Genomic DNA, 14,613 nt, shown 5'->3' on the forward strand with positions numbered 1-14,613 from the left:
CAGATTAAGCTCATCAAGTCGTCATGGCCTAATGGTTAGCATTTTTGCTTACCAATCCAAAGGACGGGGATTGAACCCCGCCTCGAGCGATTTAGATTTTTCGTTCATATTCATCATTTCAAATTTCTATGTTCTAAACTTTCTCGTTGGGAGCAGAAGGGCATCGAACCCCTAACCATTCGCTTACAAAGCGAACAGCTTAACTAGTCAGCCACGGCCGCTCCTAATGCTTTTCGAGAAATGTGTAAAAGTAAAATACGTACTTTATAAATATTTTGTTCAAAATTCCATTGTCGGGAAAAGGATAACCTAGCAAAAAAATCAGAATATTATTGAAAAATAATAGTTTAACATTAAATGTATACATCTATAAAAGTCTTAATATTAGTCTTAATCTGTGGTATTCGACAATTTGAACCGGTTGAAAGTTTAAACCACCCTCCCCCCAAACTGCGTTACGTAGTAAAGGAACGCTCCCTTGAGCAACTCTCTACGAAATCGGCCGATTTCAACCATTTTTATTTTTTGTATTTTTTTATTTGACTTAAACTTTGTGGGGGCCTTCCATATGACCAAATAAGCTGTTTTGCGTCATTGGTTCACCCATACAAGTCGCCATACAATTTTGACTGCTGTCCACACAAAAATGGTATGTAAATATTCAAACAACTGTAACTTTTGAGTGAATTTTCGGATCAATTTGGTGTCTTCGGCAAAGTTGTAGGTATTGTTGAGGACTTTTGAGAAAAAAATAGGAACACGGAAAAAGTTGCAGATTTTTTAATCAACTTTTTTCACTAAAACTCAATTTCCCAAAATACGTATTTTTTGATTTTCGAAATTTTTTGATATGTTTTAGGGGACAAAAATTCGCAACTTTTGAGCCATGGTCAAAAAATCTGCCGCCGAGTTATGAATTTTTGAAAAAATAGTGATTTTTGGGAAAAAATCCAAGTTTCATGCAAAAACAAATTTAACTTAATTTTTTAATGCAAAATTGAATTTGCAATTGAAAAGTACTTCACAGATTTTTTGATAAAGGACTCCGTTTTTAAGATATAGCCACCGAAAGTTCGATTTTAGCGAAATATTTGCAGTTTTTCGATTTTTTTAAAATAGTGACCATGAGTGACCATTTCTAAAAATATATTTTTTTTAAATTTGCTTTAAAATTGTCTAAGAGACATTGAAGATTGGACCTCTGGTTGCTGAGAAAGAGCCGTTTTAAGAAAAAGAAACACGAAAATTGAAGTTTTCTTAATCTCACCAAAACAACCCACCATTTTCTAATGACGATATCTTAGCAACTAATGGTCCGATTTTCAATCTTAATACATGAAACATTTGTGAAATTTTCCGATCTCTTTGAAAAAGATATTTTGAATTTTATTAAATCAAGACTAGCATTTTAAACGGGCATAATATTCAATGTTTGGCCCTTTTAGAATGTTAGTCTTGATTTAAAAAAAATCAAAATATTTTTTTCGAAAAGATCGGAAAATTTTACAAATGCTTCATGCATTAACATTGAAATCGGACCATTAATTGCTGAGATATCGTCATTAGAAATTGGTGGGTTGCTTTGGTGAAATTCAGAAAACTTCAATTTTCGTGTTTCTTTTTCTTAAAGCGGCTCTTTCTCAGCAACCAGAGGTCCAATCTTCAATGTCTCTTAGACAATTTTATGGCAAATTTTCTGAACTTTAAAAAAAATATTTTTAGAGGTGGTCACTAATGGTCACTATTTTTAAAAATCGATAAACTGCAAATATTTCACTAAAATCAAACTTTCGATGGCTATTTCTTGAAAACGGAGCCCTTTATCAAAAAATCTGTAAAGTACTTTTCGATTGCAAATTCAATTTTGCATTAAAAAATTAAGTTAAACTTGTTATTGCATAAAACTTCGATTTTTCCCAAAAATCAATTTTTTTTCAAAAATTCATAACTCGGCGGCAGATTGTTTGACCATGTTTCTCTATGGCTCAAAAGTTGCGAATTTTTGTCCCCCAAAACATATCGAAAAATCTCTAAAATCAAAAAATACGTATTTTGGGAAATTGAGTTTAAGTGACAAAAAAGTTGATTGAAAAATCTGGAAAAAAAAATTCCGTGTACCTTTTTTCTCAAAAGTCCTCAACAATACCTACAACTTTGCCGAAGACACCAAATGGATCAGAAAATTCACTCAAAAGTTACAGTTGTTTGAATATTTACATACAATTTTTGTATGGACAGCAGCCAAAATTGTATGGAGACTTGTATGGGTGAACCAATGACGCAAAATAGCTTATTTGGTCATAAGGAAGGCCCCTACAAAGTTTGAGCCAAATAAAAAAATACAAATAAAATTCATTTCCGGTTTTGGTAGAGAATTGCTCCCTTAGTAGTATCTCGCCAGTTCATAAGAAGAATAATGAATGACACAGCAAAAAAAGTATAAGTCCAACTGCGTGTAAAAGGCCTTGGTGAGAATTAATGTTTGCATTATTTCATAAAAAAGATATTTTATTTTATGTAGCCTAACAGATTGGAAAACCTACTTGACCGAAAAGTCAAGTTGATATAAGCGTTAATCTTTTCCACTTTTTTATTGGAAACTGTTTGGATCCGGTTTCTGATCTTTTTTTGTTGCAACTAAATTTTATGATACAGTTACATTAAAGGTAATATTAAAAGGGAGTATCAATTTATAGCTTGAAAAATCATACTGTTTGAAAATAAGTTAGAATAAGTTTATAAAATATAAAAAAAAAAACGTACAAAATATTACTTCAAAAAATTTCAGATTCTAAGCAAATATTTTAACATTTTAAAACAAAATGTATCAAAATATGCTTTATTAGGCGGTAATATCCAAATCTATTTTCCAGCAAATTAATTTTCCAGTTACTTTTGGGGTCCTAAACAAGTCCCCAAATTTTTAAAACGATTTGTTTAGTCCTCAATTTGCGCATAGTGATTGAAATTCGCAAAATATCGTTGAATTCATTGAAATATTTTTTTCCCTAAGGTTTTATTTTTTCCGATCTGTGAATTGAATTTTTTCTACTTGAACAAATCTTATTTCAACTAATAAAAATCTAAATATGTTGTGGAAACAAAGTTAGGAAAATGTATACGCCATCTGAAGTGTGAAGAAAAACAAACAAATTGGAAAATTACCTTCTCCGATACTGCTCATATTTGGCAGGGCTGTTGATACCAACAAAAAATGCAAGAATCCCCCTCTATTCTGGAACCACAAATCTTACAAAGTCTGATTTGGATGAAATTCGGGATTCTTGCATGTTTTGATAGTTTCAACAGCCCTGCAAAATTTGAGCAGAGTAGGAGAGGGTAATATTCAAATGCTATTCCGCTTCAGATGGAATGACCCATACTTGAATTTCAAGAATTCCCAAAAAGTGTTTCTAATTTCCTGGGAAACGGGAAATACTTTTCCCGGGAAGGGGAATTGGACGCTCCAGACTTCAATTTTACATTTTTGTTCAGAGTTCAAATTCTACCTTACCTTTCAAATATTTTTTTTAAATTGCAAAACGTTAAAAATTTGCTCGGATTTTATTTTAATCTTCAGACAGAGTTTTAAGGTTTTATTTCTAAAGCTTGAAAGTAGACTTAGAAGAAGAAGAAGAAGAATGAATATTACCTCTTTTATGATGTAACTTTACCTTCAGAGGTAAAATTACACTTTTTTTTACGTAAAAGATTTACCCCTTCCTAGATGTAATATAAGCATGATTTTTTTTACTGTGTACTTATAACAGTGAAATTGCAGGAATACGGCCACTTAAACTTAAAAATAAAGTAAATATAGCAGAGTCGAAAGGAAAAATGATTTTTGCATCTTATTTATAATTTACCACCAAAGTGTTCCGAGATTGTGGGTATTCCGAGTATGTGAGTTGACTGAAACTGTTTATTTTGTTAACTCTTGCCACTTTAACTAAAAAGATGAGTAAAATATAATTGGAATAGTCAACGATAAGAACATCATCCGACAGTTAAATTTGAGGCAAGTGCATGTCATAAATTATTTTAAATCATATCTTTCAGTTGGTTTCATATTTCAGACTTATTTTCCCGTCCAAAACACACTGCTGCCTTAGTAGGCTCGTAACAATCGATGTTTTCTAAAGGTTTTCTTCTTACATCATTTTACTTTACATCTTTTCTCTCATATAGCCACACGTCCCATTCAAATTTTATTGTGTATCATTACTTTTTATTGATATTACTTTTTCACTTCTTCTTTCTTTCTTATTCTCTGCTCTCTCTCTCTCTCTCTCTGCGCTTGTCCAACTTCATTTGGAGTTCGTTTAAAGTCATTAAATATTTAAATATTTTTGAAATAAAATTATCATATTTTATTAATAAATTTCTCGAAATAGTGAACGGAATGGGATCTGTCGGAATCTGGAGAAGAAGTGAAGTAAAAGAAAGCAGCACCACAACAACATCGAGTGAATCAAAACGAACCGGGCAAAGGAAGAGAACGGGAAAAGGAAACATATTAGAAACTGGATTGGACTGTCAACAAGTTTTTTTTCTTTCCTTATTCGCTTCTCGTTTGTGCGACCAGTCGAAGAGATCAAATTGCGCTTTGCTGTGATCTTTCTCTGCTTTTTACAATATTTTATGTATTTCTTTTAAATTGAAAAAAGTATTTGTGATTATGATTCAACATTTTAAAAGTATAAATTTTAATGTTTGAACATTTTAACTTACAAAATGTTATATTATCTATTTATGATGATTTCTCTTCATTTTTCCAGAGAATCCCAACAGATGGATCCATCAACGTCGATATGCTAATCACAAACAATCGTGCAATCCATCACCATCCCCAACCGTCATCATCATTATCGTTCATAATCGCCTTCAGAGAGCGGGAAGCCTCGAGAGACACCGCGCGCCGCAAGTTGTTTTGACGCAGGTGAATCGGACCAGCGTTTGCGTCAAAAAGGCGCAGCAGAAAAAGCAACACATATTTTGCAACATCTCTCCAAGAAACAGCATGTTCTGCCTCAAGATTAGGCGGCGAAGTTAGTTTGGAGTCGTGCACCGCTCCGTACACTCTCACATGTATAATAATAACCACTAAACAATAAAACTTTACGACCGCAAATTGCCCTGTTTGTACTTCACGACTTTTCCATTTCTTGAATTCTTTCTCGTTTTTTCCTCTCTTTTTTTGTTTCACTGTGTATGGTTTAGCAAATGCATCGACATTTTGTAAAATTAAGTTTGATCAACTTTGACCAGAATTTTTGAAGATAAACGCATTTTGATCTCAAATTTGTTAAAATTTGGAAACAAAAAACCCTTTCTGAAAACAGTGACCATCCCAGATTTAAAAAGAAAATCAACGTAACTATTTTTGTAAAAGCACTGTTCAAAAAATCATTAACCCTCAACAACATTACCCCGTCTCTAGACGGACTTCGATCTAAAAAATTGCCAATTTTTCAATTTTTCAACAAATTTTTGTAAGAATTCTTAAAATTTTAGAAAATTTTAGGGTTGGGAGTTTAATTTGTTTTAAGTAACTTTGCCAATTTTTTTAAAAAAAAATGCCATTTTGCCATTGTCAACTTTGAATAGGCCAAATACTTAAAAAAAACATAAACTAAACAAGCTAAATGCAAATTAAAATACTAAAAATAAAACAAAAATAACATAAAACAAGAGAGTTAAATTTTTTCTTAGTACTAAAGTTGCTCAAAATTACCTTCTGAACACGGGAAATCTAATCTAATCTAATCTAATCTAATCAGACCCTAGCGCAGCCAATCTTTCGAAGGAATCCTGGAGAGTGCCTTAATTCTTCTTAATGACGCCTAGCTTCTTGTCATTTATTAACATTTGTAGTGCGCCATTGCATTAGAATGCATTGAAACATCACAAGCGTTAAAGCGGCCAGGCCTACTGCGTAAAGCCGTATCGCAGAGATGACTCGTAATTGGGTTGAGTTTGAGCACTGAGTATTCGAACAACAACACAATTCTGAATCGACAGGGGAGGAAGGAGCGTGGGGACACACCACCATACGCTCCGAGATTTTTGGTTGTATTCGTTGGGAGCACCATGCTAAGAAGGTTTGGTACTCCGGGACCCTCTGGGTTGGGACATTGTATTTCCACGAATGTCCTGGACATTATGTGCCGTGGTTATAGCGCCACAACTCGTTACCTCCTGAACACGGGAAAATGAAAAAATCTAAAAAAAAGTTGGGCAGTAGAGGGTTTCTGATTGATATCTTCAGCAAAGTTATAGGTTATTATTGGTTTTTTTAGAAAAAAATAAGTAGGGAAAGTGGTGCAAGACAAGCTTTCTACTACCCAGAAAAAAACTCAATTTTATTTTTTATTTAATATGACTAATAGTTAAATTCCCCTTACAGTCCAGACTAAATTATCCGAAGGTTTGTATGGGGCTTCGGATAATCGACTAATGCATATTTGGGATTATTTTAAAATGTTTTGAAATTTTATTATTTGTCGCAAAAAATAAAATGTTCGTCAATACTAAGATTTTAAGGAAAATAATGATAGCAAAACAACTGGACAGGTGTATAATGCATTTTAAACACTTTTTTCATTAAAATGGCTTGTAATTTCAATTTTTATACTTTTTTTTTGACCCCCCCACGGCTTTGGTCACAGTAGAGGGACATAAACTTCAAAAAATATTTGCAACGGCCTTATTTAATTTTCTAACTCTTTCAAAATGGATTTTTTCAATATTCCCGCCATTTTTGACGCCATCTTGGATTTACAAATTCTGAACCACTTTAGTGTAGTTTAGAGTCATACTTGCTCGATTACACAGCAAAAAATTTCCGTGTAAAATCGCATGCAAAAGCATGCACATCGCCTTTGGGAGCAATAGTATTTGGGTAATTCTCTACCAACTCACACGAAATCGGGAAAAGTTGCCCCGACCCCTCTTCGATTTGCGTGAAACTTTGTCCTAAGGGGTAACTTTTGTCCCTGATCACGAATCCGAGGTCCGTTTTTTGATATCTCGTGACGGAGGGGCGGTACGACCCCTCCCATTTTTGAACATGCGAAAAAAAGAGGTGTTTTTCAATAATTTGCAGCCTGAAACGGTGATGAGATAGAAATTTGGTGTCAAAGGGACTTTTGTGTAAAATTAGACGCCCGATTTGATGGCGTACTCAGAATTCCGATAAAACGTTTTTTCATCGAAAAAAACACTAAAAAAGTTTTAAAAATTCTCCCATTTTCCGTTACTTGACTGTAAAAAATTTTGGAACATGTCATTTTATGGGAAATTTAATGTACTTTTCGAATCTACATTGTCCCAGAAGGGTCATTTTTTCATTTAGAACAAAATTTTTCATTTTAAAATTTCGTGTTTTTTCTAACTTTGCAGGGTTATTTTTTAGAGTGTAACAATGTTCTACAAAGTTGTAGAGCAGACAATTACAAAAAATTTGATATATAGACATAAGGGGTTCGCTTATAAACATCACGAGTTATCGCGATTTTACGAAAAAAAGCTTTTAAAAAGTTACTTTTTGCGTTTCTCTTTGTTTTGTCGTCCGTGTCTGTCGCGGGTGACCATGAATGGCCATGATCGATGACGACCAACTTTTTCAAAACTTTTTTTCGTAAAATCGCGATAACTCGTGATGTTTATGAGCAAACCCCTTATGTCTATATATCAAAATTTTTGTAATTGTCTGCTCTACAACTTTGTAGAACATTGTTACACTCTAAAAAATAACCCTGCAAAGTTAGAAAAAACACGAAATTTTAAAATGAAAAATTTTGTTCTAAATGAAAAAATGACCCTTCTGGGTCAATGTAGATTCGAAAAGTACATTAAATTTCCCATAAAATGACATGTTCCAAAAAATTTTACAGTCAAGTAACGGAAAATGGGAGAATTTTTAAAACTTTTTTAGTGTTTTTTTCGATGAAAAATACGTTTATTTGGAATTCTGAGTACGCCATCAAATCGGGCGTCTAATTTTACACAAAAGTCCCTTTGACACCAAATTTCTATCTCATCACCGTTTCAGGCTGCAAATTATTGAAAAACACCTCTTTTTTCGCATTTTCAAAAATGGAAGGGGTCGTACCGCCCCTCCGTCACGAGATATCAAAAAACGGACCTCGGATTCGTGATCAGGGACAAAAGTTACCCCTTAGGACAAAGTTTCACGCAAATCGAAGAGGGGTCGGGGCAACTGCTGTGTGAGTTGGCGGAGAATTACCCATTTAATATTGCATGAGAAAACGTGTACACAAAAAGCATGTGAGCAACTCTCTACGAAATCGGCCGATTTCGACCATTTTTATTTTTTGTATTTTTTGATTTGACTCAAACTTTGTGGGGGCCTTCCCTATGACCAAATAAGCTATTTTGCGTCATTGGTTCACCCATACAAGTCTCCATACAATTTTGGCTGCTGTCCATACAAAAATTGTATGTAAATATTCAAACAGCTGTAACTTTTGAGTGAATTTTCTGATCCATTTGGTGTCTTCGGCAAAGTTGAAGGTATTGTTGAGGACTTTTGAGAAAAAAATATGTACACGGAAAAAAAATTTGCAGATTTTTTATCAACATTTTTTTACTAAAACTCAATTTCCCAAAATACGTATTTTTTGATTTTCGAGATTTTTTGATATGTTTTAGGGGACAAAAATCCGCAACTATTGAGCCATAGAGAAAAAAAATCTGCCGTCGAGTTATGAATTTTTGAAAAAATAGTGATTTTTGGAAAAAATTGAATTTCATGCAAAAACAAGTTTGACATGATTTTTTAATGCAAAATTGAATTTGCAATCGAAAAGTACTTTGCAGTTTTTTTTGATAAAGGGCTCCATTTTCTAGATAAAGCCACCGAAAGTTTGATTTTAGCGAAATATTTGCAGTTTTTCAATTTTTAAAAATAGTGACCATGAGTGACCATTTCTAAATTATTTTTTTTTGAAAAGTTCATAAATTTTGCTATAAAATTGTTTAAGAGACATTGAAGATTGGACCTCGGGTTGCTGAGATAGAGCCGCTTTAAGAAAAAGAAACACAAAAATTGAAGTTTTCTAAATCTCACCAAAACAACCCACCTTTTTCTAATGACGATATCTCAGCAATTAATGGTCCGATTTTCAATGTTAATACATAAAACATTCGAAAAAAATATTTTGAATTTTTTTAAATCAAGACTAACATTTTAAAAAGGCCAAATATTGAATATTACGCCCATTTAAAATGCTAGTCTTGATTTAAAAATTTTCAAAATATTTTTTTCGAAAAGATCGGAAAATTTCACGAATGTTTTAAATGCTGAGATATCGTCATTAGAAAAAGGTGGGCTGTTTGGGTGAGACTTAAAAAACTTCAATTTTCGTGTTTCTTTTTCTTTAAGCCGCTGTATCTAAGCAACCCGAGGTCCAATCTTCAATCTTCACTATTTTTATAAATTGAAAAACTGCAAATATTTCGCTAAAATCAAACTTTCGGTGGTTATATCTTGAAAACGGAGCCCTTTATCAAAAAATCTGTAAAGTACTTTTCGATTGCAAATTCGATTTTGCATTAAAAAGTAATTTCAAACTTGTTTTTGCATAAAACTTCAATTTTTTCCAAAAATCACTATTTTTCAAAAAATCATAACTCGGCGGCAGATTTTTGACCATGTTTCTCTATGGCTCAATAGTTGCGAATTTTTGTCCCCTAAAACATATCAAAAAATCTCGAAAATAAAAAAATACGTATTTTGGAAAATTGAGTTTTAGTGAAAAAAAAGTTGATAAAAAAATCTTCAAATTTTTTTCCCGTGTACCTTTTTTTTCTCAATAGTCCTCAACAATACCTACAACTTTGCCGAAGACACCAAATTGATCAGAAAATTCACTCAAAAGTTACAGCTGTTTGAATATTTACATACCATTTTTGTATGGACAGCTGCCAAAATTGTATGGAGACTTGTATGGGTGAACCAATGACACAAAATAGCATATTTGGTCATAGGGAAGGCCCCCACAAAGTTTGAGTCAAATAAGGGGGGCGCAGTTGCTGAGCCAGCAGAGGTTGCTTTGCTGCTGCGGGGTCGTTGTACCTCAGCCTGTAGTTCAGCGACCTCCTCTCAGGCGACAAATCCAAAAAGTCCGTATTTCGGCCAGCATGCGGTGGCCAGCAAGCAGAGATGGCCCAGGAGCTCTATCCTTCCGACGAACAGTTAAAACACGTAACACTTCACCAAACACACATTTATTACGCTTAAAAATCTATATTTCACTTAAAACTAAACACATTAAAATCGTCACGCGCGGGTTCCTTGCAAACCGGTGTCCTTGCCGGTCCAGACACAACTGAACTATCATAAATTTTGTAGGTCTTGGCAAACCTCCGAAACATGCGAAAACGGGTCGTGCGACGTCCTCTACTACGATTCTCCAGAGAGGATCGTAGTAGAGAACCGCTCCCCCTAATATTGTTGCAGCGGCACGATCCTCGCGATCCTCGGTGATGACCGTTGACCTCTCGCTTTCTCCCACAGCCGTCAGCTCGAGTCCAGCACGTTGGACGAGCTGCGGCAATCGTCTCCGCGAGATGAGCGAGATCGGTCCAGGGTTGTAGTCGAAAGGGGTCCCGGGGTCATCACCGAACATCCTCACCCATCCAGAAATCACAGCATTTCTGAAAAGAAAACAAAAGAAGACCTCTTCGACGGGATAGGGAAGGGAAGGGATTGGGGTAGCTATTGTTCACTCGGTTTGTTGGCATTGTGCTCCTCTTCGTCCAGTGGAAGTAAACAAATCTTCTCGACCGGCCTTTTGATCAGCTTCGTCGCAGTCTTGAGAGTGACAACACGTACGACACCATCAGCACCTGGATGGACTTCGCTGATCCTCGCTAGCTTCCAGCGCGTGGGTGGCAGATTGTCGTCGACGATTACGACCAGCTTGCCGACTTCTATCTGCACAGGTGACCGCCAACGTTTCGTGCGAGCTTGCAGCTGACTCAGGTATTCCCTTTTCCACCGATTCCAAAATAGTTGTTGTTTCTGCTGGATCTGTTGGTAATGGTTGAGACGGTTTGCAGGTAGATTGATGAAATCACGGTCCGGTAGCGCCTTCAACGATGATCCAACGAGAAAATGCGCAGGCGTGAGCGGCTCGAGATCATTGGGGTCGTCGGACATGGGAGTGATGGGCCTCGAGTTCAGACAGCCTTCCACCTGAACGAGCAGCGTATTCATATCCTCGATCGAGATAGGTTCGTCTCCAATGACACGCAGAACGTGGTGCTTGGCTGAGCGTACGGCCGCCTCCCATAAACCACCGAAATGAGGACCGCTTGGTGGGCTGAACGACCAGCGAATCTCGTTGTTGGCGCAATCCCTGAAGACCTTCTCCTGGTGCTGTTTGTCCCGAAGCAGTGTAAACAACTCGTGCAACCTGTTCCGTGCTCCGACAAAGTTGGTCCCATTGTCAGACCAGATCTCGGCGACAGGTCCTCTGCGCGAGGTGAACCGATGTAAAGCCTGCAGAAAGCGTTCCGTGGAGAGGTCCGACACGAGTTCGAGGTGCACGGCCTTGGTGCACAGGCACACGAACAGGCACACGTACGCCTTGATCGCCGTGCGCCGAGGACCTGGACGAATGAACACTGGGCCAAAGTAGTCAACGCCAGTTCTCGAGAACGGACGCGCAACCGTGACGCGTACCGCTGGCAGATCGCCCATGAATTGTCGCACCGGCGTAGGTTTGGCCTTGAAGCATGTTTTGCACTGATGCACGATCGTGCGTGCCACGCTCCGTCCTCCCAAAGGCCAGAATCGAAGCCGAACTGTTCCCAACAGCAGCTGTGGTCCAGCGTGCAGCAGCCCGAGATGATAGTATTTCAAAACCAACCGTGTGAAGTAATGGCGCGCAGGCAGAACAGCAGGGTGCTTGGCGTCCTCGGGCTCGTCAGAGTTTTTCAACCGCCCACCCACACGAATAATGTTGTCCTGGTCTAGGTAAGGGTTGTACCAACGAAGAGGTGATTTAACAGCAACCGTTTTTCTTGCAGATAGTGCCTTAATTTCATCAGCGAACGATTCCATCTGAACCCGACGAATCAGCACGTTCTCTGCCTCCTTCAGTTCCGCCGTGGTGAGAAATCCGGATGTACGGTCCGAGCTGGGAGTGCGGAGAAGTTTCATGAGCCGCAACCAAACGGCTGTTTGACGGATCAGCTTCGGGTACGAAGAGAATTTTGCAAAATAAAGATCGTTGAACTCCTGTACCACCGACACAGTGTTTGCTGTCACCGATCGACGTCTTTCCGTTTCCGCATTCTCATCTTCAGCTGTAGATTCTGCATTCGGCCAGTGCTCTGGGCTCAAACGCAGCCAATCCGGTCCAAACCACCAGAACTCGTTGTCCACGATGTCCTGTGGCGAGATTCCTCTGGAAATAAGATCAGCAGGGTTTTGAAGTCCTGGGACGTGTTGCCAACGAAATCCTTCCGTGATGTTTTGAATTTTCGACACCCTGTTTGCAACGAACACGTTCCACGTGGTCGGGATAGATCCAAGCCAGCAGAGTACGCACGTGGAGTCCGTCCAGAAATATGCGTCCACTGGAATGTCGAGCGCTTCTCGTAGAACCTTGAACAGCTGCGCAACCAAGACCGCTCCGCAGAGCTCCAGTCTCGGAATCGTCTGAACCTTGAGCGGGGCCACCCGCGACTTTGAGGCCAACAGACGAACCATAACTTCTCCCTTTGCGTTCTCGCTACGAACGTAAACACAACCACCGTAGGCCTTGGTGGACGCGTCTGAGAAGCAATGCAGCTGAACCGACGTTGCGTTAGGGATGACGACACATCTCGCAAACCGAACCGAACTGAGAACCGGTAATTGCTCCTCGAATTTCCGCCAGTTCTCACCCATCATCGAAGGCAATGGCTGATCCCATTCCAGACGCTTGCCATCGATGCCCGGCGTCCACAACTGCTGCATGAACACCTTTGCCGTTGTAACCGTTGCGCCAAACCAACCGTGGGGATCGAAAATCGACGCAATTTTGGAAAGAACGTTTCGCTTGGTGAGTGGTTCATCAGGGCCCGTCTCTGGGATTGTGAACTTGAGCATGAACTCGTCTGTAGATGGAAACCATGTCAACCCGAGCGTCTTCACCGAAGGATCTCGATCCAGGTTGATACCATCGGCGCAGGGAATCGCCAAGTTATCCTCCTCCACACCATACAGAACTTCAGCACGATTGCATGCCCATTTCCGCAGACGGAAACCACAACTGACCGTCATCTTGTCCAGCTGGTTTCGCAGGTCGATCGCCGAGTCCAAGTTGTTGGTTCCGGTGATCACATCGTCCATATAGATATCTTCGCAGGCGACCTTGGCTGCGAGCGGAAACCGTTCCTTTTCATCCATGGCCAGCTGTTTCAACGTCCGTGTTGCCAAAAACGGAGCTGGCTTCGTACCGTACGTAACGGTGTTGAGTTCGTACGTGGAGATCGCCTCGGTGGGCATTGGACGCCATAGAACGCATTGCAACAAACGGTCCTCCGGGCAGATGCCGATCTGCCGGAACATCTTTTCGACGTCCGCAACCAACATGATCTGCTTCACCCGACAACGGTAGATTATCGATCTCAAGTCCTGCTGGATTACTGGTCCACACAGCAGAACCTCATTGAGCGACACACCAGAAGAAGTCTTACAGCTCGCGTCGAACACCACGCGTACCTTGGTGGTTGTGCTAGCCTCCCTGACCACTGGGTGATGGGGCAGGTAGCACCGTTTGGCGGAGCCCGTGTCCGTGACCTTCGTCATGTGTCCTGTCGCAGATAGAGCGTGTACGTTATGTTATTCCGTAGAAATGGCTTGGAATATCGGAATTAGTGCGAGGTATTTGAGAGAAACCATTTATGACCATTTGAATTATTAGTGTCGAATTTCGAACGAGCGTCGACGCACACGAAGGAGACGACGTCGGTGTGCTATGAAATAGACCAACAGCGCGGGTGCGACTGTATTGGTGCGTCGATGGGGTTGTGTGTATTCGGCGCGATTCTGTTGAGTGTCGTGCTGGAGACGCGCGGCGCGTGAGATAGTAATGAGAGAGTTCTGTGTGTGTTTGTGCGCTTCGGGTCGTTGGTATCGGGAGAGTAGATTCGTGCATCGCAATTCGGAGAGAGGTCTTGAGTCTGGTGTTTAGTGTTAAAGCGAGCGGTGTTGTTTTAAGTGGTGGGTGGTGGGATCTTGGAACAACAAAAGACTTTTGCTCGGTTGAGATTTGATGCGTTCTAAATCTACGACAATGGCGTAGCCGGTAGATTTGAATGATTCAAAATAGAAAACCTTCGAAAATACTTGATGTTTCATGGTCCCCTCACCCCCCACAAGAAGTGTAAAAGGTGAGCAAGCGAGACGAGAGGAATAGGGACGTGGCGTTACATCGTGCTGCCACCTGGTTTTTTTAAGCGCAAGAGTGTAAAAGTGCTGAGTCATCGTCTAAAAATAGACGGCGTCCTATCTCGCCCAGCAAAATGAAGTCGATAAAGTAGTCGGTTTCGATGAGAAAAAGTGGAAAATGTGGTCTAAAAATAGCGACGCCATCC

The 14,613-nt window shown here is 39.0% G+C and overlaps 1 protein-coding gene across 1 annotated transcript; it reads right to left on the reverse strand.

Annotated features, from left to right (window-relative positions):
* Window positions 1-10,741: 10,741 nt before the first annotated feature.
* On the reverse strand, window positions 10,742-13,825 carry LOC128093372 (uncharacterized). Its single transcript, XM_052709912.1, has one exon. The coding sequence runs from the start codon at window positions 13,823-13,825 to the stop codon at window positions 10,742-10,744; it is 3,084 nt and encodes a 1,027-aa protein (XP_052565872.1).
* Between the last annotated feature and the right edge of the window lie 788 nt (window positions 13,826-14,613).

Source organism: Culex pipiens, chromosome 3 (genome assembly GCF_016801865.2).
Source record: "Culex pipiens pallens isolate TS chromosome 3, TS_CPP_V2, whole genome shotgun sequence".
NCBI classification, from domain to species: domain Eukaryota; kingdom Metazoa; phylum Arthropoda; class Insecta; order Diptera; family Culicidae; genus Culex; species Culex pipiens.

Bases quoted from the DNA above. Each gene is read 5' to 3' on its own strand.
- LOC128093372 (XM_052709912.1), bottom strand. From the start codon at position 13,825: ATGACGAAGGTCACGGACACGGGCTCCGCCAAACGGTGCTACCTGCCC.